This window comes from Paralichthys olivaceus, chromosome 13 (assembly GCF_024713975.1).
Source record: "Paralichthys olivaceus isolate ysfri-2021 chromosome 13, ASM2471397v2, whole genome shotgun sequence".
Taxonomy (NCBI): domain Eukaryota; kingdom Metazoa; phylum Chordata; class Actinopteri; order Pleuronectiformes; family Paralichthyidae; genus Paralichthys; species Paralichthys olivaceus.
The window spans coordinates 12,585,490-12,609,708 of NC_091105.1; the positions used below are offsets into that span (position 1 = coordinate 12,585,490).

Here is a 24,219-nt window from a genome sequence, read left to right on the forward strand (position 1 = left end):
CAGCAGGAGCCAAGCAGGTTGCCTTGAAGGAGGTTTATCGTCTGGTGTTGAGTGAAACAGTGAGCGAGCCAAATAAACTGCCCAAACTTGCACACAGATTTCTGCTGTAATCCCACATAATAATTACTGACATAATTACAAGTGATTATTCTCAAGGGCAGGAAACGCGCCATTTTTTAACGGCATGGTTGGACGAACCGGCCAATAAAGAAATACAAGGTGGTTTAATTTACGAACCATTAATCTTAATGTGCGTAAAGCGCCAAAGCCTCGTGTGTGCGCCTGTGTACATTAGACTGGGCCGATTGGAGAAGGTGGCTATAAATCTCACTTCAGTATTATTTATTGTTTCAGGACGAAGCCCCCAAATTCGCCACGGAAAAGTTGTCTGTGCCTTAAAAGGAGCGGTGACGCGCGGGCCCCTTTTGCGCGCTCAGATGTGGTTTGGTCCTTGTAATGTGTGTGTGTGTGTGTGTGCGCGCGCGCGTGTGTCTGTGTGTGTAGGGGGTAAGGTTTTGTGCAGAGGGCGGGGGCGCGGCTGAGTAGTCTTGTAGCCAAGGCTGTGCGCAGACCTGCTGGTTTAAGGATGTCAGGAGGCAGTTTTTGGAGAAAGCGCAGCAGAGCGCACTGATCCAGTGTCAGACCGCTGCTGGTGGACTTAACCCGGGGACAAAGCTACATCACCTCACCTGCACGGAGGAACCTCTCCCGCTCTCAATCTTTCTCTCTCCCTCACAGTTCCCTCTCATTTCGGGGGGAATTGTGCGCATTGGCTGTTCTTCTATACTTGGATGGAGCGCGTACGGGACTGTGGTTCCTCCGCTGGGATGTTGGTTCTCGGGGTGCTGTTGGTGCTCTGGCCCGAGCTGGACGGAGTCTGGGGGTTTAACCTTCACGCAGAGCATCCCACGGTTTACAGGGGACCCGATGGAAGTTATTTCGGTTACTCAGTGGACTTCTACCAAGACACCGCCGACAGCAACACGTGAGTGGATGAGGTCTTATTGGGGCTCTGAAATAATGCTGCACTTCTGTTTAATTTAGATTCAAATAAATGAAGGTTCATCAAGTTTGCAGCTTGTATATCAGCCTGGAGCGGGACAGAAGGATGGATTCTCAGATTACTGCTCCACACACAATGAGCCAGAGAGGAACATGAGATTTATGAATGAGCCAAATGCTGCACACACGTTTGCATATATTTTATACACTCTCCTGCATGAGTTGCCTGTGTTTAACCTTAGCTTTTTCTTTTCCCCTGCACCAGGATCAGTGTGTTGGTGGGGGCCCCTAAGGCGAACACCTCCCAGCCTGGCATCGTGGAGGCTGGATCTGTCTACTACTGCCCCTGGCCTGGACTGCCTGACAGCTGCAGGCAGATTCCGTTTGACAGTTCCAGTGAGTTCCCTGAAAACTTTTAAGATTAGTTGTTGCAAAACATGGGATAGGAATATTTGAACTGTGACAGTGAGGCGCAGGCCCACCACTATCCTTGTGTTTCTCAAGTGAGCATGAGTGAATAAATGATATGACATTTAACAAGTTTTTAATTCCTAGTGGTTAGGTGGCCCCAAATGTTACTATTTTGAACTGGTGGAGTTGTGTAACCTGTGTGTCTGATACGTGTATATGTGTGCATGTGTGTGTGTGTGTGTGTGCATGTGTGTGTGTGTAAATGAGTTGGCACATGTACTGTTGCATGAAAAGGAGAGATAAGACATATGGGCCTCATCAACTTGGTCCAACAGAAAAAAGGTGGCTGGCGGTTTGCTTGTGCAAGTCTACATCATATGGTTTACAATATATTATCATCAAGGCTCACTGTCCAATCAGACTTTACCTATATATATATATATATATATATATATATATATATATATATATATACATATATGTATATATATACATATATATAATGTCTGTGATGGTCAATGTTCCATCTTTGTGTGTGTGTGTGTGTGTGTGTGTGTGTGTGTGTGTGTGTGTGTGTGTGTGTGTGTGTGTGTGTGTGTGTGTGTGTGTGTGTGTGTGTGTGTGTGTGTGTGTGTGTGTGTGTGTGCGCGCGCGCGCGCGCGTGCGTCTGTCTGTGTGCAAGAGGTAGTGAGAGAACAAGTGAAAAAAAAGGGAGGGGGAGAGGTAAACTGTATGCACATGGGAATTTAGTCCCCTTCGGAAGAAAGGGGATTGGGTGAGGTCTGCTTTTTATTAGATCTTGAAAATGTACCCCCCCTCCACCCTCACCTCCCTCATTCTCCATCAATCTATCCCTCTCTATCCATCTCTCTCTTTTTTCTAACGATAGAATCATCTTTGTGAGGATCTCAAAAACAGAGTTAGAGGCAGACCTTTTTATTGCAGAGAGCTGCTCTGCTGTCTGAGGAGAAAAGGCTGTAACGTGAATATTAGATTTTTTCGAGGTTAACAGCATCTAAAGCGTTGATGCATGAGGAGAAAGCTTCAGCAGCGTTTGATCCTGAGACGAGGATATCAGTGTTTGTGCTATAAACTCATATTTATGATAACGATCGGATGTTGCTTGTCAGCAGCTCGCTGATCAGCTGATGAATCAGTGAGCCACTGGTACCTGAATGAAACAGCTGATAAGCCGGTCAGCTGCGTCATTGTACTGAGTTGAAAGCAAGGCTTCATGAAGAGGAGGGTAAGGCTCTGAAGCGAGGACAGTTTTGTTATTTCGCCCTAAAGTTAATTACAAGTTATTTTTAACAAAGAGTCTTAGTGTGAGGTGTTTTTCTGAGGGAAATTTCAGGCTTTTAAGTGAAGAAGAATAAACATAGAGGAGTAAATGTATGAGCAGTTATAGTGCACGTGTTTATCTGTTCTCTGGAATGGGTGGGAAGGCACAAGGTTATTGATGACAGTGACCATGGTGAATATTTCTAGAGTTACAGCAGACTCTTTCTTACGGTTACAATCCGTACACACACAGACACACACACATGCACAGTGAAGTGTTAGCGCTGGTGGTGAACATCTGGTGTACTGTACTGGTTAATATCTCTATGTCGGTTTCACATGTGCCTGATTATGTGTGTGTACCTGTGTGTGTACCTGTGTGTGTACCTGTGTGTGTGAGTGCACGGCCTCGGTGATGTTAGGCAGATGTTTTCCGTCGTGCCAGTGCAGTGTTGGGGGTGGGGTCCATGATGGGGGCTGATGTGGTGATAGTGTGACAGATTAGTGATAAATTGCATGTCTATAACTTGAGTGGAGAAACCTGGGACACCAGAATACCATAGTGCTCCACTGCGTGTGCGTTCTACTTGTACAAATGAATCTTAATCTATAAAATACATACATGACTCATTAGATTTTAAAGCCAAAAAAGCACTATTAATAATCTCTATTTTTCAGAATTTTTTTTATCTAGCATGCGTACTGTTTTCCAAGTCCTGTTCATAATCACACTGCTCCATATATCCACATATGGAAGCCACACGTTGAAGTAAATGCTCTGCTAATGGCCTCGGCACATCTTAACTTTGTTGTGTGTTTTAGAGGATTCTCCACTAATTCTAACCACAACTATGCCAATGCTTGGATTATAAAAAGTTCTTTGTATCTCTTAATGTCTGGCCTCAACTTTCCAATAAAGATATAATGATGGATTCTATTGGAGAGTTTTTAATAGCTCTTTGTATGAAATTACAGATAGATATAAATAGAAATGTATCTAAATAAAGTTATTATTATCATAGATTTGTGTAAATCGTAAAGTCATCTAACATCATTAAAGAAAAGGACTAAAGAGTTCATACCCCTGCCAAGGCGCAACAGTCCCCTTGAAAAGCCAAGCTGCAGCAAATTTCACAGACTCATACATATCAGTCCCCTAAGTATCATAAAAATCCATGAATTATTCCCCTTGGAAAATGGTGAAAAAAGCCCTCACAATGTAAAAAAAAGTCCTGAATCCAGATCTGCACCAAAACTTGATGGGCTCTTCCCTGAGCCATACTGCATTCTTCCTCCATGTTTCATGGAAATCAGTTCAGTGTTTTTTTGTGTTGCTTACAAACAAAGAAATGGACCAACCAACAAACAAAGAGACAGACTGGGGAATACATAACCTCCTTGGCTGGCAGAGGTAATAAAGTGAGACTAAATACGTTAAAGGTGTTTAATAAGGAGGGTCTGCATGGCCCTAAAGACCCCAGCTGGTCTTTAATAACACTGGAAAATAGAGCAAAGACCAACATGCAAACACACAAACTCACACACACTCTACTCTCACCAAATCTGACACTTTATTGGGGATTCGGGAGAGAAATGCTCATAATGTGAGTGTGTGTGTGTGTGTTGCTACATTTTATGAGAAAGACTTTGACTGAAAAAGCATCAGTATCCTGACAAATGTCTGTTTCTAGGGGGCAAATGGTGTTTTGATGTTTGTTATAGTCGTGTTAAAGATGTTTCTGTTTGTTCTTGCTTCAGGGACAAATGTTTTCCATCCACACAGTCTCAGTTAAAGGCCTGGATCCACATTACCATGGTTAATATCAGCTGTTTTCTGGTAACACTCTGAAAAAGTCTCTTTTATACTCAATTTTTATGTCTTTGCTACTTCCCCCCTTTCTGTCTCTTTCTCTGTCTGTCTCTGTCCGTCTCTGTTACTGTCTCTCTCTTTTTCTGTTTGTATTTCTGTTTCTTTCTCTCTCACTGTCTTTTTTCTATCTCTGTCTGTCTCTCTGTCTTTGTCTCTGTCTCTCTGTCCAGATAACAGAATGATGAAGGTGAATGGCACCAGGGAGCCTGTGGAATTTAAGTCACACCAGTGGTTTGGAGCATCTGTCAGGACACACAAAGGAAAAGTGGTGGTGAGTGGTGATATTTCTAAGACTTTGTATCTCTGCCAAGAAGGTTATGTTTTGTCAGCATTTGTGTTTGTTTTGTTTGGGTCTGTTGTGCCTTTATGGAGGCCTGCCTTCTACTGCGTGCCATTCTATCTTTATTTGCCATTCTGCGAATTTTTCTTAAAGAGATTATTTGTTGTTTAGGCCTGTGCTCCGCTCTACCACTGGCGCACAGTGAAGCTGAGTGGGGAGAAGGAACCTGTGGGGACTTGCTATGTGGCCGTGCAGAACTTCAGCGCCTACGCAGAGTACTCTCCGTGCAGGACCAGTGAGTCACTGTGCAGCCCCGTCTCCAGCTGCCTACACCTTTCTTTTATTGCTTTCCATCACCCCTTCCTTTATTTTCTCTTCTCTCTCTCTCTCTCTCTCTGTTGTCAATATGAATGCAAATTAACGTAGTTTTTTAAAGATATGTCCTTAACAGACCATTTCCTACAATACATATCATCCACCAGTGTATGTCATAATAGGACATAAAGCCTAAGTACACTACACTGATTTTTATGTCAGTCTATAAAGTCTAAGGTCTGTGCCTCAAGTTTAAAGTGTCAATTCACCCTAAACCTTCTCTATTTCTTGTTGTATTCAGTCATAAACAGTTTTAGGATTTATTGTCCTGATCTTTAAATATCTGTCTCAGATTCCAGCCACCCCCCCGAAACGTTTTTTGTGGCATTGCATCAAATCCAATTAAACTGCTACATGTCTTTCCTGACATTGGCCATGTTTTTTAGATCATTTAGATTGAAACTACATGCTGAAATGTGCTTTATGTTTATGTTTGTTTTCACAAACATTCCGTTCACTTCTGTGGTATTTGCGTGGTGCTAGAAATCCCAGAGGTGATTATCTCAAAAATCTGACCAATTAAAACCAAATCTACATGAAGATGTGAAAAAATGCATTTAAAATATGGCTGAACTTACTCTTTGAAGTGTGAACAGAATATTTATTTTCACTGGCCTCCACAATGTACCACACTGTTTGACGTTTGCCACAGAAACCTGACTGTAATCTATCTTTCTGACGGCTTATCTCTTTCTCCCTGCATCCTCTTCTTTCTGTCATTGATTCTATAAATGGGATGATGGGATTCCCCTGCCTTGCCCCAACCATCATGCTTTTATCTCTATTTTTCTTTCTTTCTCTCCCACTTTCTGTGACCTCCTCTGATAAGGAGCAATAGAGGCTACTGGGTGGCACTTGGTAAACAGCAGATCAAAACGCTGCCCTTATCGTCAACTCCATCATTGGCTTTGCATGAAAATCCCTCACTGATCACACTCATATACACACGTTCATACTCACGATCCCTGTCGTGGCTGGTTAAACGTCTGTATTTTTATGTTTCTGTCACTGACGACGCATCATGGTTAATCACATTGAAACTCAATTGTTCTCGAGGGGGGAATAATGCTGCACAGTTCTCAAGCGAGGGGATTATGTCTTTATCATGTGTCTGAGTCTGAATTTTAGTCTCCAGCAGCTTTTTTTTGCTTCATCTTCAGCTGAATCTACGACCGCTCAGACTACTGCTATAACTCACGCTTTGTTTACACACGCGTGTGTAGTTACACATCATTAAACCTCACCTCAGGGTACCTCTGAATTGAAGAACAATTCATTACGCACATAAAGTTTTTTTGTTCATGCACAGTTAGATGCAGTTATTCAAACGGAAGCACAGCTCAGTACATTTAATGTCAACTGTCATTAGTTTTTCGTCACCCTGTCTTTATGGCTGAGCTGTTGGATCACTGCTTTACTCAGGGAAACTAGTGCCATTACAATTAGGATGCTGGTTCTAGTGACTTGTTTCACTTTGTGGTTTCCAGGCGATCCAGACCCAGAGGGGCAGGGGTTCTGCCAGGCTGGCTTCAGTGTGGATTTCACCAAGGTAAAGAGTGCAGCAACAATCATACATTATCATCATGACACCCCCCCCTCCCCCCTCCCCAGGTTTTGTCCTGTCTCTGGAGTGCATGCAGAGAGGTCTCTTGAAAACATAAGACTCCCTCCGGAGATTTATGGACACGGGGAAGATGAGAGCACGTTTGTCCCTAGAGAAACCCTCCACTCCTGATGTGACCCATCGCCTCTGAACACAATAGACAAAACACACATGCTTATGCATTCTTTCGGTGTGTAGTCAACGTGAACCCTGACCTGTGTTTCATGGTCCAAACCTACCCTCCATACAGGAAGCTGTCATTCTCTGCAGGACGTCAACAGGCATGGCAGCAGGATTCATGTGTGCTCTCTCCCCCACACACACACACGTGCACAGCTACAAGTGTTATATACCCCCCTCTGCAAATGTCTGTCACATGACTAACCCCAAGTAATTGTATTTATTCCAGGAAGGAAAGCTGGTGGTAGGAGGACCTGGAAGCTTTTACTGGCAAGGTAACTGCACCAGCAGAGTGTGAACCTGTGTTTAGTCTCTCGCTTTCGGTGATATCACAGATGGGACAGTGTTCAAATGAGAGAAGAGAATGCTGATGAGTTTAACAGTCAGAACAGCCCACATACACACACTTGCACATGGAAATCTGTGCCAGGTTTGCAGTTTCATTACAATCTTAAAAGGTGGAAGGTGGAAAGAAAAATGTCTCTTTCTCTTTTCTGTTAGTCTGCCCTTCCTCGCTCTTCCATGCTTCTCTCTGTAACAGGAAGTGGGTGTTTGGGCTCTGTAATGAGCTGATCAGGGGGTAATGGAGTGTGGAGGAACTGCCCATTTGCCCCGTGATAAAGCACAGAGGGCCCTCGAAAAAGCTTCAAGGAGAGAGGACGAGGCAGAGCAGTACAGAGAAACGTTTTTTGGGTGGGGTGGCGGGGGCAGCGGGAGTGATTGAAGGAGATGATAGAAACATGTTGCAGTGGGGAGAGAGAGAAAGATGAGAAGTGACAAGGGAGTGTGTCGGAGAGCAGGAGAAGGAGAAAGATGGATCCTCTGCTTGATAAAAGCAGCGCTGGGGTCAGCTAGTCTAAGCAGAGGGATGAAGTGTCTTAATAGTTGTAGACACAGCCAGAGTGTGTCAGAGTTCAGCTGCTGAAGGGGAACGCTACTCCCCCAACTCCAGGTGTGTGAAAGAGTGTATTACCTCCTCTCCTCTCCCCTCATCTTTATTTACTGTAACTCAGTCCTGTAGCGGTTTTAAGGAGCGGGGAGACAGTTATTGATCAATTGCACTCCCCCACTCTCTGTAACCCAACTTCTGTCACTCCGCAGAACTTCATTTCTTCACCATGGAAAGAATAAGACGGCATTTTTGTTTACACAGAGGTCAAAAAGAAATATGAGAAAGACGTCGGGTGAAATTGGCTCATTGACGATTCTTTCAAAAGTCTTATATTATGATCAGGCTTTATTGTTTGTCATCTGAGTCGCTGCTACATATGGTTGAATAATGAACGTTGCAGCTTAGAAGACCGCACTCGACAGACGGCCTAATGGACTGCTCCCTCGCTCTGTGCCCTCAGAGTGGCAAGGCTGGCTGCCTCCAGTTAAAACACTTCCTCTGAATGTTTATAAGAGCACTCAGCCTGGATTTTATGGCCTCTAATATACCACGATTATCTTCAGCCTTCAGCCTGAGCTATCATTAAAGAAGCTCTTTTATACACAATCTTGTTATCTCTGGGTGTAAAGGACAATTCAAATTAGCAACAGTGACTTATGCCTCTATGTTAACAGTTTGGAGCACGGTGTCTCATTCATCAGATTGGAGTTTTATAATGAGCTGATGTAGCGATATGTTATGATTGGAGAGGAGCTCATAGCTCAGTGTGACAGAGAATGAGAGGGAGCGTGTGGGAGAGGAGCTGGAGGGAGGGTTAAGAGGGCACATTGTCCCAACGTCAGTGCACACGCACACACACATTAAAGAGGATTTATGGAAGGTTGAGGGCGGCCATAGATAAAAATCATTTGTTTGTTTGACCTCTTGTTCAACAGTAAAGGAAGGGTGTTGTTTGTGTGCGGAGACCTATAATTCAGAATCTTCTCCGTGCATGGGACAGGCATTTTTTAAGAACATATTTTCCCAGCTTTCCCTCTGCCAATGATGTGTTTTAGATTTCCTCGGGGGGGACTGCGATGTGTCGTTAGCTGCGTGCATTTTTCATGTGGAGCGAACGATCCAGCTCCAGCAGGTTTCTGTAGCGGAGGGCAACAGTGCTCCCGTCATGAGGTCCAAGCTGAAACCGCTGTCCATGAGACAGATGTGACTCTCTCACCCTGGGTGTTTATTTTTCTCTATCTTTCTGTGTGTGTGTGTGTGTGTGTGTGTGTGTGCAGGTCAAGTGATGACAGCAGGGATAGCTGAGATACTGAACGGTTACTCTTTGAAGGCAATCCTGAGAAAGGTTCCAGGAGAGAAATACACTCGAGCGGCTGAGGACACACATGATGACAGCTACCTCGGTAACATGCATTTACATTTACATGCACACACTCAAACTAATGCATCTTAAAATTGGAATAGTTACCTAACTAGCAAACATGACGCAGAGTTAATTTCACCCGTATGTTTCCCTCTCTCTCTAGGTTACTCTGTGGCGGTGGGGGAGTTTACGGGAGACTCTGAACAAGGTGAGAAAGCCAACAATTCATTACAACTAACCACATGCAGCACCAAAGGAATCCCTCGCCAACAACATCAGAAACCCTGCATGCTTGTAGTGTCTGCACTCCACAGTTGGATGCTGGGAAACACTGTGGACGGTGTGATGGGCTGAGCGATAGGGAGCGGACAGCTGGGTGACAGTGTCTGGGTCTGAACTCAGGAGCAGTAATGAGAACTGTCTCTGCATGTCTAGGTCGTGACCCTGAGGAGACTGGACTTCAGGAACCACTGATAAAGGGATTTCCTGTCCTCCATTTTGACTGATTAGAATGATTACTGGCAGACTCACTAGATGTCGTCAGGTCTAGAGAGGGTCCAGAGTGACTTCTTCTTTGATTTAATCTTTTCCTTGTATGTACTATTCATATTCAGAAAACCTGATGATACTAGAACATGTACAAATATATATATATACATATACATCCTGTTTTGGCTTTATTCTTATCTCTATTGAGCTTCCGGTGCTGCTGAAGGTCTTTCCCATGCCATCAGTTTGTCAGCACTATAATGAAACACACAAGGAAACTCAACAAAAAGCACAGCTCTTTTATTACAGAAGACGGGGGAAAAAATCCACCACAGTCAAGCCACATCATTTTAAAGCAATTTTTACGGCTTCTTCTTCAAACACTGTGTCATCACACACTTATTTCTGAGACCCCTCTCCCCTCACACCACTTCACCTTCCCATTCACAATTTCCTGTCTATCGGAGCCTCTTTGTTAATCACCCTTTAGTGGGATCTTTACAGGACAACATTAAGTTTACATACCCCCATACCAACCCCGCTAAGTCCCCTGAACCCCCTCCGGCACAACACATGTCAGGGAGTCTTAAAGTGAGCCTTAAGAGGTTACACATGCCTGTTGATGTGATGTGTTGTGTTGTGGTACAAAACTTGTTGAGGTCGTGTTCCCCGAACAATCTTCAGACTGGGGAACTGGTTGTAACTGGGAGCTGGAAGTGAAGATGGAGCTGGGAATGGCTGGTCTTATAGGCTCGTGGTTGAGCCTGTTGGCTGGAGCTGGAGGGCAGGAAGGGGGGACTCTGTCTTCTCTCTCTGGGTGGGACCCTCAGATTGTCCCTATAAGTCTGCAACACTGCACTCATCAATCAATACACAAGTAGAGCCTGAGTGTGTTCTCAGTCACACTCAGATGTTCTGACGGGGAATGGGGGGTGGGCTTCGTAGGGGGTTTAAGGGTTTAGGCCTTTGTAAAACCTCTGTTGGCCTGTTCTTCCTCTGTAAGTCCTTCTCACACATGTGCACACGCTAATGTAAATGTGTTTTTCTTTGTTTTCATGTTTTCCAGAGCTGTTAGCTGGAGTCCCGAGAGGAGCACAGAACTTTGGATATGTGAGTATAGCTGCAGGCAAGCAAATTTGACAAAAGGCAGAAAAAGAGATTTCCGCAGCAATAGCATTGCTATGAATTTAAACTAAACAAATGCACACATGTCTTTACAGTGCACAAATGGTCAGTGCACGATTTGATTAGTAGGGAAATTACGTAAATCATGTGTGGCCTTCACAGTCACCAGATCTCACAGCCAGTTAAACACCTATGGGAGTGCTATAGACTCTGAAAATAAATAGCAAGTGAAGCTGGTTCTGCAGGATAGCAATGGCTGTGCATCTTATTAGGATGTTATGTTGGTATGTGTAATTGTTTGCATAAGTGCAGGAGATATTAGAGACTGTGTGTAGGCTTTAACTGCAAAACAGACTAAAGTGTCTACTGGGAGACGAAGAGAAGTCAATCTTTCATGGGATGACAGCTGCTCAGTGCATTACAGTACTGTATAAAACATGAACATGAATCAACATGGATGTAACACATACTGTATGTGCCTCTATGCATATACTGCAGTATGTCTTTAGTTCTCTTATGGGGATTTGTCCCCGGGGCTGACTGTGTCAGTCCTCCCTAATGACACACAGCTTCCGCTTCATGTGGAGGGGGGTGACCCCACCTAACCCCACTAACCCTTCTCCACACACACATGACCCCTAACACTAACCTGCAGTGCAACCGCAGGCCTCACCACACTGGACACACACACACACACACGCACAAACACACACACACACACACACACACACACACACACACACACACATACACATACACACACACACTACAACAGTGTGTGTTTTATGTCTGGACTGACTGTAGCTGGTGCACGACTGCTCCTTCCTGTACAGACAGTGCTCTCTGACTGTCATAGAGATCAGGGCCTGTAGCTCACTGTGGGAGTCGTGTTAGAAGGGATGCAGGTAGGCAACATTAGAGGCACTGGGGAAGCTGTCAGCCCTCATCAGGTTTCTACTGGGACCAATCCGACAACTCAGAGTGCAGGAAAGTTGACGTCCAAGCTAGTGATTCAATATTTGTGTTTACACATCATCATCTGTCTGTGTTCGTAAGTCTATCCCCGTTTAGTGTGTCTTTCAGACATCTGTGATTGGGTCAAAGCGTATCCCTCCGCATGTGTGTGTGCGTTTGAGCATGTGAGTGTGTACGTGTCGCCCCCCGGCTCTCTCCATGTGGTTGTTATTTTAGGTCTTATGAAGGAATTCTCAGCCTTCCCCCCCGTCTTTCCCCACGACCCGGGTTAGGATGGGGAGAAGGAGAGAAAGATGAGGGGAAAATGGTAAAGGCACAAAGAGGATGGTGGTGGGGGAGGGTGGGGAAAAGAGAGGGATTTCAGATGAATAAAAGCTTCTTCTTTTTTAATGCGGTTTCAGACTTTTTTTTCTGCATTCTTCATGAGCCTGTTTGTCAGACCGCTTTGCCATGTTTACTCCTGGAGTGGTTTAAATACAAAACCTTGTGCTTGAGCCACACTGTATTTAACAGCTTATTTGCTGGTTTTAGGTGGTAATGATCAACTCCACCAATCTGACCTTCATCCAGAACTTCACAGGGGAACAGGTAGGAGCATTTGCACCAAACTCAGAACTCTCACAGTCCGTCATATTACAGGGCCTCATGTAAATTAGTATACGATGGGTTCTCACTGATATCGATTTTCATTAAACAGCATTGGATTTATGATTAAAAGTTCTAATTTCTTATCTGTCTCCCAGATGGCCTCCTATTTTGGCTACTCTGTGGCTGTCACCGACCTGAATGGAGATGGGTAAGTAGAAAACCAACTTGTCACTCCAGACGCATTTACTTGCTTTCTTTCCCTGAGGGTCGAAACTACTCTTCGTGTCCCCAGGATGGACGATGTGCTGGTCGGGGCACCCCTCTACATGGAGAGAGAAATGGAGAGCAAACCCAGGGAGGTGGGCAGGGTTTACTTGTACCTGCAGATGGCACCGCTCACATTCTCCAATCCCATTGCACTCACCGGCACGCACACCTTTGGACGCTTTGGCACGGCTTTAGCACCCTTGGGGGATATCAACCAAGATGGGTACAATGGTATGTTGAGGACCTGATTACATTCATTGAAGAAATAAAAGTGAGCAATGTGAGAGAGACAAACAAAGTAAGAGGAAGATGAGGAAATCCTCTGATATGTTTTTGCTTCTGTGTATAGCTCTTCCTTGTGCTTGGCTGCGCACATGGGGGGGGGGTGTTTTCAGGTAAACACGTTGGCAGACAAATCTTTCTCTGTGTTTTGTCTCTGGGCAGAGGAAATCCTGTCAGATACAGCAGCTTTACAAACCTTCAAGCTTTTCAGCCAATCAGGAAGTGTGGTGATGAAAAGTTGTCTGAGTGAACTTGTTTCCTCCTGTGATGATCAGGGTTGAGGCCATGTGTGTTTAAGCATGTGTGTGTGTGTTGGGGTTATTTTTAACTCACCAGATGTGCCCTGAGATAAAATCATCTGGGAGTTTCTGTCCGGCTGCCCAGAGTTCATTCCTCTTCAATGTGTTTGTTTTATCCTCATATTGATTGGACAAAGACACACACACACACACACATACTTGTGCATACACAGAACAAACCATGCAGCCCGCAGCCCATATGCCCTTTGTTGAATGAAGCCATAAAAAGCAAAGAATGGATGCACATCTGGCCCTAGCATGGCATACCACTGATTTATATTTTACGTATTTATGGACAGCATGTGTTAATGCGTGTCCCACCCTTTTAAACCCTTTAACCACCGGGTCAATAACCACTGGATCAATACTTAAGCTTTCTCTGGCCAGAAACATAAATCACATGAGGCTGTGGGTCAGGATGTGACAGTTTCTGAGGGGTGTTGATGTGGCCTCAGAGGGGATGGAGCGCCCCTGCCAGCTGCAGTGACGTGCACAAAGAAAACTCGTCCATATCTGTGCATGATTTCATTAATCTGCATTACATACATCGAGTCACCACGGAAACATCTTGATCACGGTTTTCAGCAGCTACTTTTTGCTAATGTCAAACTTATGTCTTCAAGTGTACCTGTGTCTGTGTAATCACTGACAGATCCCTTTTCTTCCTGTGACTACATGGATCCTCTTCATCCTCCAATTGCAGAGACCTTATCACTCAATATACAAAAAGCAGAACCGTACCCATTTCCTCTCATCATCAAGGGTTCGTCGAGTGGAAGCTGTGAAATCCTCTCAATCTATTTCGCAATGTGGCTTTGTTTTTTAATTTTTATGAACCAACACAGTGTCAGCATCACTGGCCTTGTTTCTTCCCTGCGAGTAACAATCTCCTAGTTGGTCCCAGTTTTCATAGTGGGTGTTCCACAGGCTGTTTTCCTGTGGATGTCTACATTGTGTGGGATGTTGTTGAGCAATGCCTGTTAGTGACTTTCACATTATTTGAGGACTTTTTTTTTTTTCTTCTCTTAGTAAGTTGTTTTTTTTACTCTGCTATTCAGTTTTGTATACATACCCACGCATAGACATACAGACACATGCACTCACAGGCTCTTACACTTGCATACACACATGGTTGCATTTACCCTTTCTACCCCACAATCTGCTTCATGTGGAACTAGTTGTTTAGACTGAGAGAGAGAGGGGGTCCGGAGACAAACAGGATGTCTAGAGGTGTTTGGACAGTTACAGTATGCATGGATGTTAAGAGGTTAAAGGCTAAATACTAAAAACTGGTTGAATAGTGAATCTGTGACCTTTTTATACCAGGACAGGTTCTTACGGGTATTATACAGGGGGCTAAACTGGGAGTCCAGGTAAACTGTGAGCCTGGTTCTGTCCAAAACACATTTAAAGGTCACTAGTTCATATTTTTTGTATCTTGTAGCCTCTATCTCAGAGAAGAAACTTTGCCCTATCATTTTTATACTTGCTCAGTGTAATGATGACATTTCTGTAGGGAGATTTTACCTTTGTACAGAACAAGGTGGTTTTAATTGTTTGGTTTTTTTTGTTAGTCTTTGACTAAGATAAGCTGACTAGCTGCTACTTGTAGCTTCATATTTACGTGTAGCTTCACATACAAGGCTTTCAATTGTGCCATGCTATAGTTGATTATATCTGTCAAGTATGGGCATGATTATCTTAATAATAACAACTTGAATCAGGGGGAAACATACGGAGCCCCCGAAGTCCCAAAAGATGATGATTTTTATCTTGTGCGCACAAGTTATTATCTTGTGGGCACAAGATATTTATTTTAAGAAGATGTTAATCACTCAGATGCCCACAGCCACCAGATTTGTAGCATAGCATGGAGTAATCACCTGGGAATGTCATACAAGGAAATTCTTGTTGCTCTTGCACAGAGACACAGGATCGTCAGGATTCATTAGCTGCACATACTGAAGGAAAATAGGCTCAGGAGACGGGAGGACAATGTTTTAATCATAATACTTGAGAAATTAACAAACACTGAAAGGTCCAATCAAATGTTGCCCATACAGATCGAAACACAAACAATTACCTTAACATTGCCCAGATGTCAAAAGAAGATTTAAAGCAAAAATATTAGTATAATCAATGATATTGAGGAAAATTTTAAGTGGCCATGGTCTCCACTGCAGGTAAAGGAAGGTCAAGCTTTTTCCCTGCTACCTGCATGCTTTCCTTAGCTTCTGTCTCAGAGGGGCCTTAACCCTGCTGATGTCTAAAACATGCATGCATGTCGTCCCATAGACGTGGCGGTGGGTTGTCCATTCGGAGGCGAGGAGCGTGGAGGCAGAGTATTGATCTTTAATGGGAACAGAGACGTATTCACGCGAGGCTTGATGCTGAGCCAAGAGCTAAGAGCAGCCTGGACCCCAAGTGGCAGCTTGTCGGGATTTGGATTCACTGTGAGAGGAGGCCAAGACCTGGACAGCAATCAGTATCCTGGTAAATACTCACACTCAACGACTTCTCTACTCCACTCCCTGCGTTTCAATCAAAATTCCTTTTTACATTCCTTCGCTTCTCCACTTTCTTTCCAACGCCTCTCATTACAATCTGTCCTCCTTCATTCTTGACCTCCAAATTTCATCGTTCTCTCAATGCAAGCACTACTCCACTACCATCCCCATGTTCTCCCATATTGCTTTCCTCCTCTGGTCTGGTAAAGTCATCAGTAAGAGGAATGGGGTATAGGGTTGAGTGCCAATGAACTGCTGCCGCATCCATTCTTTGGGGATTTTCAAAACTCAAGAAGTAGAGAAAACATAAGATGGAGAGAAAGAAAAGTATGATAATACATTAACCACAAGTTAAGTCTGCCAGACAGTCAAGCCACAGCCAATACTGTGCACAATCAAAGCATTATTCAATCAAATTACATGCACTACTTTATGTGCTACCTACAGTACTTACTTTGCCAGACTCTTCCACCTTCTGACTTCTCATAACATATTGGAAAACTCACTCTGATCATGAGAGATCTGAGAAGGAGAGAATTTTATGTGAGTGGGAAGTTGTTTGTGTATAAAAGTTTTCAGTCCAGAAGAAAGGGGGCATTTGAAACAAAGCAGGTCTGTAAAAACAATGTGATACTACCTTATTTTCTCCCTAATTTAGAGTCATTCTGTTCTCTGCATTACTTAGGCTTTGTGTTTCTGCAGATTAGGCTGAAAAGGAGAATTTGTTTAGTTTTACCTTTTTCCCTTTTTTTTGTCTCCACTCTTTTCAGCCCCATTTCCTTTTCATTTTGCTATAATAACAGATTTCTTCATTCCACAAACAGGATATCAAGGGAAATACACACACGTGGAACACACGCAAGTTCACATGCGCGGCTTGTGATCAGTTTCACTGGCGGCCGCAGAGTGTGTGTTGAGCATGTGCCAGGCTGCAGGTCAAAGCTAGACCCTGTGCAGACCCACTGCAGAGATCCTGGATTAAAAACATTACAGTAAATACACATCAGGGGCTTGCAGGTTGAAACTTAGGCTGGTCGTGTCCCTTTGGGAGGAGGAAGTGAGGTAGAAACTCATGGGTGGTTGAGCCCTCAGCCAACACACACACACACCATGTAAACACACACACTCGCAAATGTGTGTGTGCTTTTGTCATCTGTCATTAGAGAGCTGGCTGGCGGAAGTTAGACACATACACACATGGTGTGTCGTTAGCGGGGTAGTAAAGTCACACTGTTCAAAGGAGCCAGCGACGTTTGATCAGCATTATGAGAGGACTGCACAGGCGTCTGGGAGGCCTGCTCGAGCTGCAATATGCTCCCATCTATGTTCAGTGTCATTAGTCTACTGCAGGAACATTAGAAGAGAGAAAGGTGATGATTAGACTCTGCTTTTGGCTTTAATTAGTTTCCTCTAAGGATTAGATCATATATTTGTTCTTTTTATAACTAGGCATTACAGAACCAAAACTGTCACCCACACTCCCACAATTAGCTTAAATGAAACCCGCGTCTTTGGTTGTGAGCATGACACGGAGGCACTACTGTGTTTTACTGATGCAGTGGAGGACACAAAGCTGGCTGGAGTTAAGGTTAGGGGATCTGCATGTTGGTAGGGGATCAGATTGCCTCAGGGTGCATTTTAGGTTCAACTAAGGGGTCAAAGGTCAAAAACTGACAATGTTTTACCTGTCAATCACAGCAGCCTGCTGAGAGAGTTACAGACACAGAGACGTGTCAGGGTCAGGGATTTGGATGTGTGTGGTGGTGAGGGGTCATTTGGTTGGTAAGTAGGTGTCAAATGTGTTACTGGGCTCCATAAAAGTATATTCAGCTCATTAAGTAAAAGTAGAACAAAGTTTCTTGTTCCCTCATCAATAGTTATACACACCAAGTGTTCCTTTAAACAAAACCATCCTTATTAAGCAATGAAGAACATTTTAAACAACTATTGAATATCCTTATAATAATCCCACACATGCATTCAAGAATTAAGAAAAGCTCCTTTCCTCTCTTATAAGCAACTCTTTTTCCTCTGAGTGCCATTGACCTTTGGCATTTCATCATCAAGACCTTTCGCCTGCAGCCAAACAGGCAGTCAGGGCAGGCAGCCAGTGACAGCTTGACAGTCTGTCTAAACTCTGGATGGAGGTTGTGTTTTCACAGGCCGGGACAGACACTACCAGCTAAAGCAGCTTAGTTACCGACACTATACCTGCACAGGGCTGCCATCAGTGAGTAGAGTGTGCACAAGCTGGTTTGTCAGCCCATTTGTGTGAGGGGATTGGTTCGTTGTGCCTCTGTGCACACGCGCACGCAACCTCAAATCAACAGTGGCAGTCAAGCTTTCCTGTGTGTAAGGAAATGAGATTGACAAGGAAAGGAAAGTGGGCTGTTATTTGATTTAGCCCTCAGTGCAGCCATGAGTGCACACGCACACACACACACACACACACACTCAAACACAAACACACTTTTAATCCCAAAGGTGCCCTGTCCTCAAATCACTCTCGTGTCATGCAGTAGTTTTGAGAGCAAACACAAGAGTGGGGATAATGAGCAGAGAGACAACCACTGTATTGAACACAGATTCATAGTTGAGGCAGGAGTGGAGTTAGATTTCCAGGTTACACAACTCCAATATCTGGATGAACAGAGGAATTCGGCCTGGGAGCGAGGAGGTCCCTCTCTGTCTCTCTCTCCCTCTGCTGAGAGTATACCTTGCTTCTGATGGCTTTAACAGATTGCAGTTTAAAGGCCAAGATCTGCAATCCTCTGCCCTCCTTTTCTTTCTATTATTTCTTATTCTCCTTCTCACCCCCTCCTCCCCTTTAACGTACCTCTCCAGCTGCCCAACAAAAAACCCACATCTCGGGCTCCTTTCTCATCGCAGACTTTTCTAGACAGGACATACACACAGTGCCACACACACTCAACGCAGCGACACAGCACACCCCAGGGGAAGAGGGACCAGGGCCTAAATGTTTAATGTTGTGGTTTCAGGGGGACTCTGACTGCAGCCGAAGGCAGAAACAGATGTGCCTCACTCTCAGATTCAATTAGTCGCTTTCTTCTTACATATGCAGAGGAGGAGAGACACAGCAAATGACAAGCACCGTCTACGAGAGAACATTTCCACAAGCTTAGTGCGTACATCTCTGAAGCTGGTTACCACAACATTTCCTACATTCTGTAGCTGCTTCTGATCGTCTGATTAAAAATTAGCTGATGAACTGAAAATTCATTGACAAAGATTTGGATATTAATCAAGTCAAAATGCCAAACACTCCCTGGCTACCACTTCTTATATGTCGTTTTGTCATTATATAAATAAATAAAAGATACAGATTAATTTATCAAAATAATCATTTGCTGCGGAACCAGTCATGTCTCGCTGAGCAGCATGAGGTTGTTCTGTCTTTCTCAGGATCAACTTTGTTTTCCTTCATCTGGCAGTGGTGGCTTTTATCCATTAAGTGCCTCTCGTCAGTTTCACATTGTTCTAATCAGCATATGTGTTCATATATTGCGTGTGTGTGTGTGCGTGCGCGCATGTGGCTTTCATTGGTATGCGTCGCATGACCGCAGCCCTTAAAAAGGCCGGCTCTATTTTAAACTCCGAGAGCCAATTAAAAGTGTGTGTCGATCACAAAAGCCATGAAAACAAATAAAAATCACATATAGAGGAGATCTGTGGCTGTTTACGATTAGGAGATGACTGTTGCAATACAGGCTGCGGGGAATTGTTGTTATTTAGCCAAATGTGATTAGGGTGACGTTAAATTTCTTAATGGCACTGGAATGCAACGTAGGGTCCCTGTCTCGCAGCACGCATCCACGAGTATGAACACACACATGCCTGATGAACTCACGAATGCACACATTAACAAGTCATGTTAATGATTTTAGTCTGAACCGGGTCATGTGTGAAAAGAAAAGCATGATGATATCAGAAGGTTAATGCTTTATCATAGTGTGTGTATGTGGATCTATGTGTAAGTGTACGTGTGTGTGTGTGTATTAAATGTGAGAAGTCTGTGTTTGATGGAGATTTCTGGAGACCTTGAAATCAGTCCCATCTGTTGCATTCTTTGAAGCTCTCCATTTCTCAGCTCTCCCCTCACTCTGACTCCCTCTTCTCTCTCGCTCTTGTGCTCGCCCTCTCTCTCTCTCTCTCACAGATCTGATTGTGGGGGCGTTTGGCGCAGGCGAGGTGTCGGTGTACAGGTAAGAAAGAACAAGGTGTTTCTTTTTGAAATGCGTCTCAAAGTGCAGACTTGTTTTTTTTCCATGTGTGAAATTCCATTTGACACTCACAAATTCTTGCATTTAAGATTGGTGTGTTTATGTGTGTGTGTGTTTAGATCTCGAGCTGTAGTGTCTGTGGAAGCTGCAATGACCCTGACACCCAGAATCCTGAACCCTGACGACCGACAGTGTCACCTGCCTCAGACAGACATCATGGTCACCTGGTAAGAGGTTTATATACACTCTTGATAATATACAGTGTTCTTCACATACTAGGCATTATCAATGGATAACTTTAAAGATCTCATTTGGGTGGCTCCTCCTTGCCCATATGTGTAAATCAAAACCAATATGACATGGCGTTCTCATAATATTTATAGATCTTGGCTTTCCAAGTTCCAAAAAATATTTTATTTTGACCTCATCTTAGATTTGAGTTCTGGAAACATGAGGGTACACTGTTATCTACCCATCTGTAGTGTGTGACAGTTGTTAGATTAGCCTGTTTATATTATTTCCTAAATATTTCAGTGTTGCTATTTCAGTCTGGTCTGAAAATAGATTTTCCATTTTCCAGACCTGATGGTAGGTTGGGCTAAAGAAATTAATGTATCCTACTTCATGACTCAAGCTGACCCTGGAACAGCACTGTCAATTACAGCAAAATCCTTTCACAATAACTTTATATTAAACCGTTCCTCTAGCTCTTCACCACAGTCGACAATTTGACGTAATTTTTTCCAGCTGTGTGTTGATCTGCCACTTCCGTTTGGCAATGCATTGTGGGACCAACAAAAATCAAGCTAAAAAATGAAAAGTGATATTTTTGAGTATATGACTCTCTTCATGTACTTCTATCTTTGTGAGGACCAGTTTTAGTTATAGATCTAACAGGGAAAGGACATTACATCCTCCATACAACTTTAAATGTCTGATTGAGAGTTACAAATTCTACTAAAAGTCAAGTGTGTGTACCGTGTGTGTGTGTGTGTATAACTTAGTGTAGTAAAATGTATAGACTTTCACAAACTGACACGTGACAAATCACCTCTGTGTTCTAGACGTCTGCCATCAGCCAAGGTCTGTTTGTCTGTGCGTCTAATGCAATAACTGAAAAATCCCTCTCATAAAACCTGGGAACTCAGATTTATGGGTCTCTGCAATTAATTTGAAACTGCATAATTCTATTTTGATTGTATTATTGTTCCTGTGGCTTTGAACTGCCTGGGGGTGGGTTTAGTTGAGGGGAGCGAGTCTGAAGTCCCCCGCTGTTTCGCCACAATCTTTAGTTGGTTCTCACTTATTGTGCCTGGAACCGCTGCAGGACTGTTTGGACGGTCTAAGTGTGCTCGGCAAGTTGCCATCATGGTGTCTGTGGGTGTGTGTGTGCCGAAGAGTGTGAGTGTTGGCAGAGAGCGAAAAGGGAAAAGGGTTTTGGTCAAATTGAAAGAGCACTAAACTATGGAATTCTGTAAAAACAAAACTCAGCTTATTTAAATAAACCACTTTGAAGTTTCGGTTGGAGGTATGGAATCAGATAGGACGTAGGAGACACACACTCACAGACACACACATACACACACATGCAGAGAGTTAAACAGCAGCTCTTAGAATTAAGAGATGCCTGAGACTCTTGTGTTTCAGAGTGGTAAAGATTTTTTGACATTTCCGTTGTTTCCCTGCGGTGAGAGCTGGAGAGAGGCATGATGGGAGGTGGCCCCAGTTTGTGCCTCTCATGTATTACCGTTACATTTGAGTCTCAGGGTTAAACATTGGATTTTCTGAAAAATAATTATTTGGGCATCATTGAAAAACCCAGGTCTTCTAACAATACTGAACACTATCCCGAGGGTGTATTTCCACAATCCTCAAAAAAACATTCTCACCATCTGGTTGAAAACTGCTGGATACACTGTGAGCTTTATTACAGATTGTGGAACTCTGCTTCTTTCTTCAAAATGTAAGCAAAGACATTTTTGCCAGAAATCATCTCTCTGGGAATGTAAGATCACTTTTTTATTTAGTTATATTTATTTTCAACATTTATATGTTTCTACAAACTAATACTCTCTCATTTTGCTTGTGTTTCACAGAAGGTAAAGTGATTTTGGTTTTGGATTTCAGACAAAATTATTTAGCAACATATTCATTGAAAAAAAATTTTTTTTATAGGACTGTAGACTTTAAGTATTTATTCAGTTTTTAGAATTCTGGGAATACCTCCAGAACAACCGCAGGTGTTGTTAAAGTGACAATAAAATCTGTATTTTTGTAGTGTTCTACAGTGGCTTGTGAATGTAGTGAAGTCTTTAGGAGCTAAAGAGTCAGATATTTTCCTCAGGAGTCAATAGAAACCAAACACTGAGCTGAAAGAGACTAAATATCTACTACTTTAACTTAAGGTGAGAATATGTCAAGACCACATGCTTCAGCCTGTCTCTGCTGCCGCCCAAGTTGACAAAAAACGTTAGTGCAGCTTTTTTTTTTAAGATCACATGCTCTTTGACTGTAGGAGTGGTGCTAAAGGAAGGACAGTCCCTTAATGACCAGTCTTAAATTGAAAGTTCCCACTCCCTCACTATGCCGACCCGTAGTGGGGGGAAGGGGTCTATGTGTGCGTATTTGCAGGGAGGGCCAGCTAGAAGTGCGTAGGGTGGTGGAACACAGATGCATTTTGGGGGAAAATTACATACAGTAATGACCAAGCAAGAGCTGGAGCTGTTGTCAGTAATATGGGGGTAATTTAGGTGCTACACACACTTAAGTTCGACACATAGTGCTTATTAGAGTCACACTTGAGAACGCCCGTCCGAGCACACAGAATATGCGCACATGCTTACATGCAACACTTATTAAACGCACATGAAACCACCTGGAGAGGTTAAAATTACTTTTTTTTAAAAAAAAGAAACCTGGAGTTTATCACACACACACAAGCTCACATCTGTAGCACACATAAGCAGAGCACAGGAAAAGGAGCTCATCGCCGTTGTGTCATTTAATGGGCATTCTAATTATTAACAAACACACAAGCATCCACATCCTCTGCGATCTTGCTGTCAGGGTTGGTGAACTGTAACCAAACAAAGTCATTTACCTCATGCCTCATATTGCTGAGCGGGCCGTGGAGAAGCGGGAGACTCTAATCTGTAAACTTCCTCAGATTAGTAGATATTAACAGTGTGGAGCTCCCTTTGTGGGAGTCACTTCCTGTTCTTGATTAAAGAGGTGATAACACACACATACACACATACAATTACACATACATCCAGGCATACACACATAAATAGAGGAAATGCACAAATGTTGCCCAGTCTCCCATGTCTGTCTAATGAATCTATTGTCCATTGGGTCCTGGGCATTATTTCCCACTGCCCCCTGGATTACAGGAAGGAAGAAATGCCTTGCTTATGGGCAGTTTATTTAGTTAGTTAGTTTTATGTAGTCTGGGGGTTTTCTTTGTATGTCTACAGTCATAATACTGCTATAATATATAATGTATAGTCTTATAGATCTTATTTGTATCTACCACACATGATGATTATGTATACAAACATATGATGAAAAGACAGGAGAAATTAGGAAGCCCTGCGACAGACTGGTGATCTGTCCATGGTGAACACCACCGCTCGCCCAATGTCAGCTGGGATTGGCTCTATGAAAGGATAAGCAATACAGATAATTAATGGATGGATGTTTTCAAATAAAGCTAGAAAAGTCTAAAAATTATGAAGAATATGACAAAAAAACACAACAAAGTCTAACTCAAAATCAAAGTAAAGATGAACATATTTTTCTAAAGGGAAAGCAAGCATGTCTTAATAATGTGTTAATCATGTAACATAGTCAAACACTCTCAATCTTTTCTCTCTGTCTATCGTTCTTCCCTCCTAATTTCCTCTTCCTGCAGTCTGAAGGTGAATGTGTGTGCAGCAGTGAGCGGTGTGGGGATCCCCAGCTCTGTCGGTAAGTGGCTGTGCACAGTGTGAGAGGGAGGGAGGCAAAAAGGGAAAAGCTCAGTGGGTGGGACAGTATAGTCACAGTAGTCACAACCAGCTTCGTCAAATATCTTGTTAAACTTCCCTGCTCGGAGTCTGCTGCTCTGCCACACTGATCAGAGTGGGGGACAAAGAGGGGATGGAGGGTGGGAGTGGGAGAGACAGACACAGTAAGTGGAGGTGTGAAG

The 24,219-nt window shown here is 43.4% G+C and overlaps 1 protein-coding gene across 1 annotated transcript in view; it reads left to right on the top strand.

Annotated features, from left to right (window-relative positions):
* Positions 1-560: 560 nt before the first annotated feature.
* The window catches only part of itga8 (integrin, alpha 8), a 36,708-nt gene continuing 13,049 nt past the window's right edge, over positions 561-24,219 (top strand). The window contains exons 1-16 of the mRNA XM_069536889.1: positions 561-985; positions 1,268-1,398; positions 4,735-4,835; positions 5,016-5,139; positions 6,707-6,768; positions 7,232-7,277; positions 9,172-9,297; positions 9,421-9,465; positions 10,813-10,856; positions 12,378-12,434; positions 12,590-12,642; positions 12,727-12,932; positions 15,578-15,775; positions 19,967-20,012; positions 20,150-20,257; positions 23,944-23,999. Of these exons, the coding sequence (XP_069392990.1) occupies positions 792-985; positions 1,268-1,398; positions 4,735-4,835; positions 5,016-5,139; positions 6,707-6,768; positions 7,232-7,277; positions 9,172-9,297; positions 9,421-9,465; positions 10,813-10,856; positions 12,378-12,434; positions 12,590-12,642; positions 12,727-12,932; positions 15,578-15,775; positions 19,967-20,012; positions 20,150-20,257; positions 23,944-23,999 (1,597 nt within the window). The 5' untranslated portion in view covers positions 561-791. The remainder of the gene's footprint in view (positions 986-1,267; positions 1,399-4,734; positions 4,836-5,015; positions 5,140-6,706; positions 6,769-7,231; positions 7,278-9,171; positions 9,298-9,420; positions 9,466-10,812; positions 10,857-12,377; positions 12,435-12,589; positions 12,643-12,726; positions 12,933-15,577; positions 15,776-19,966; positions 20,013-20,149; positions 20,258-23,943; positions 24,000-24,219) is intronic.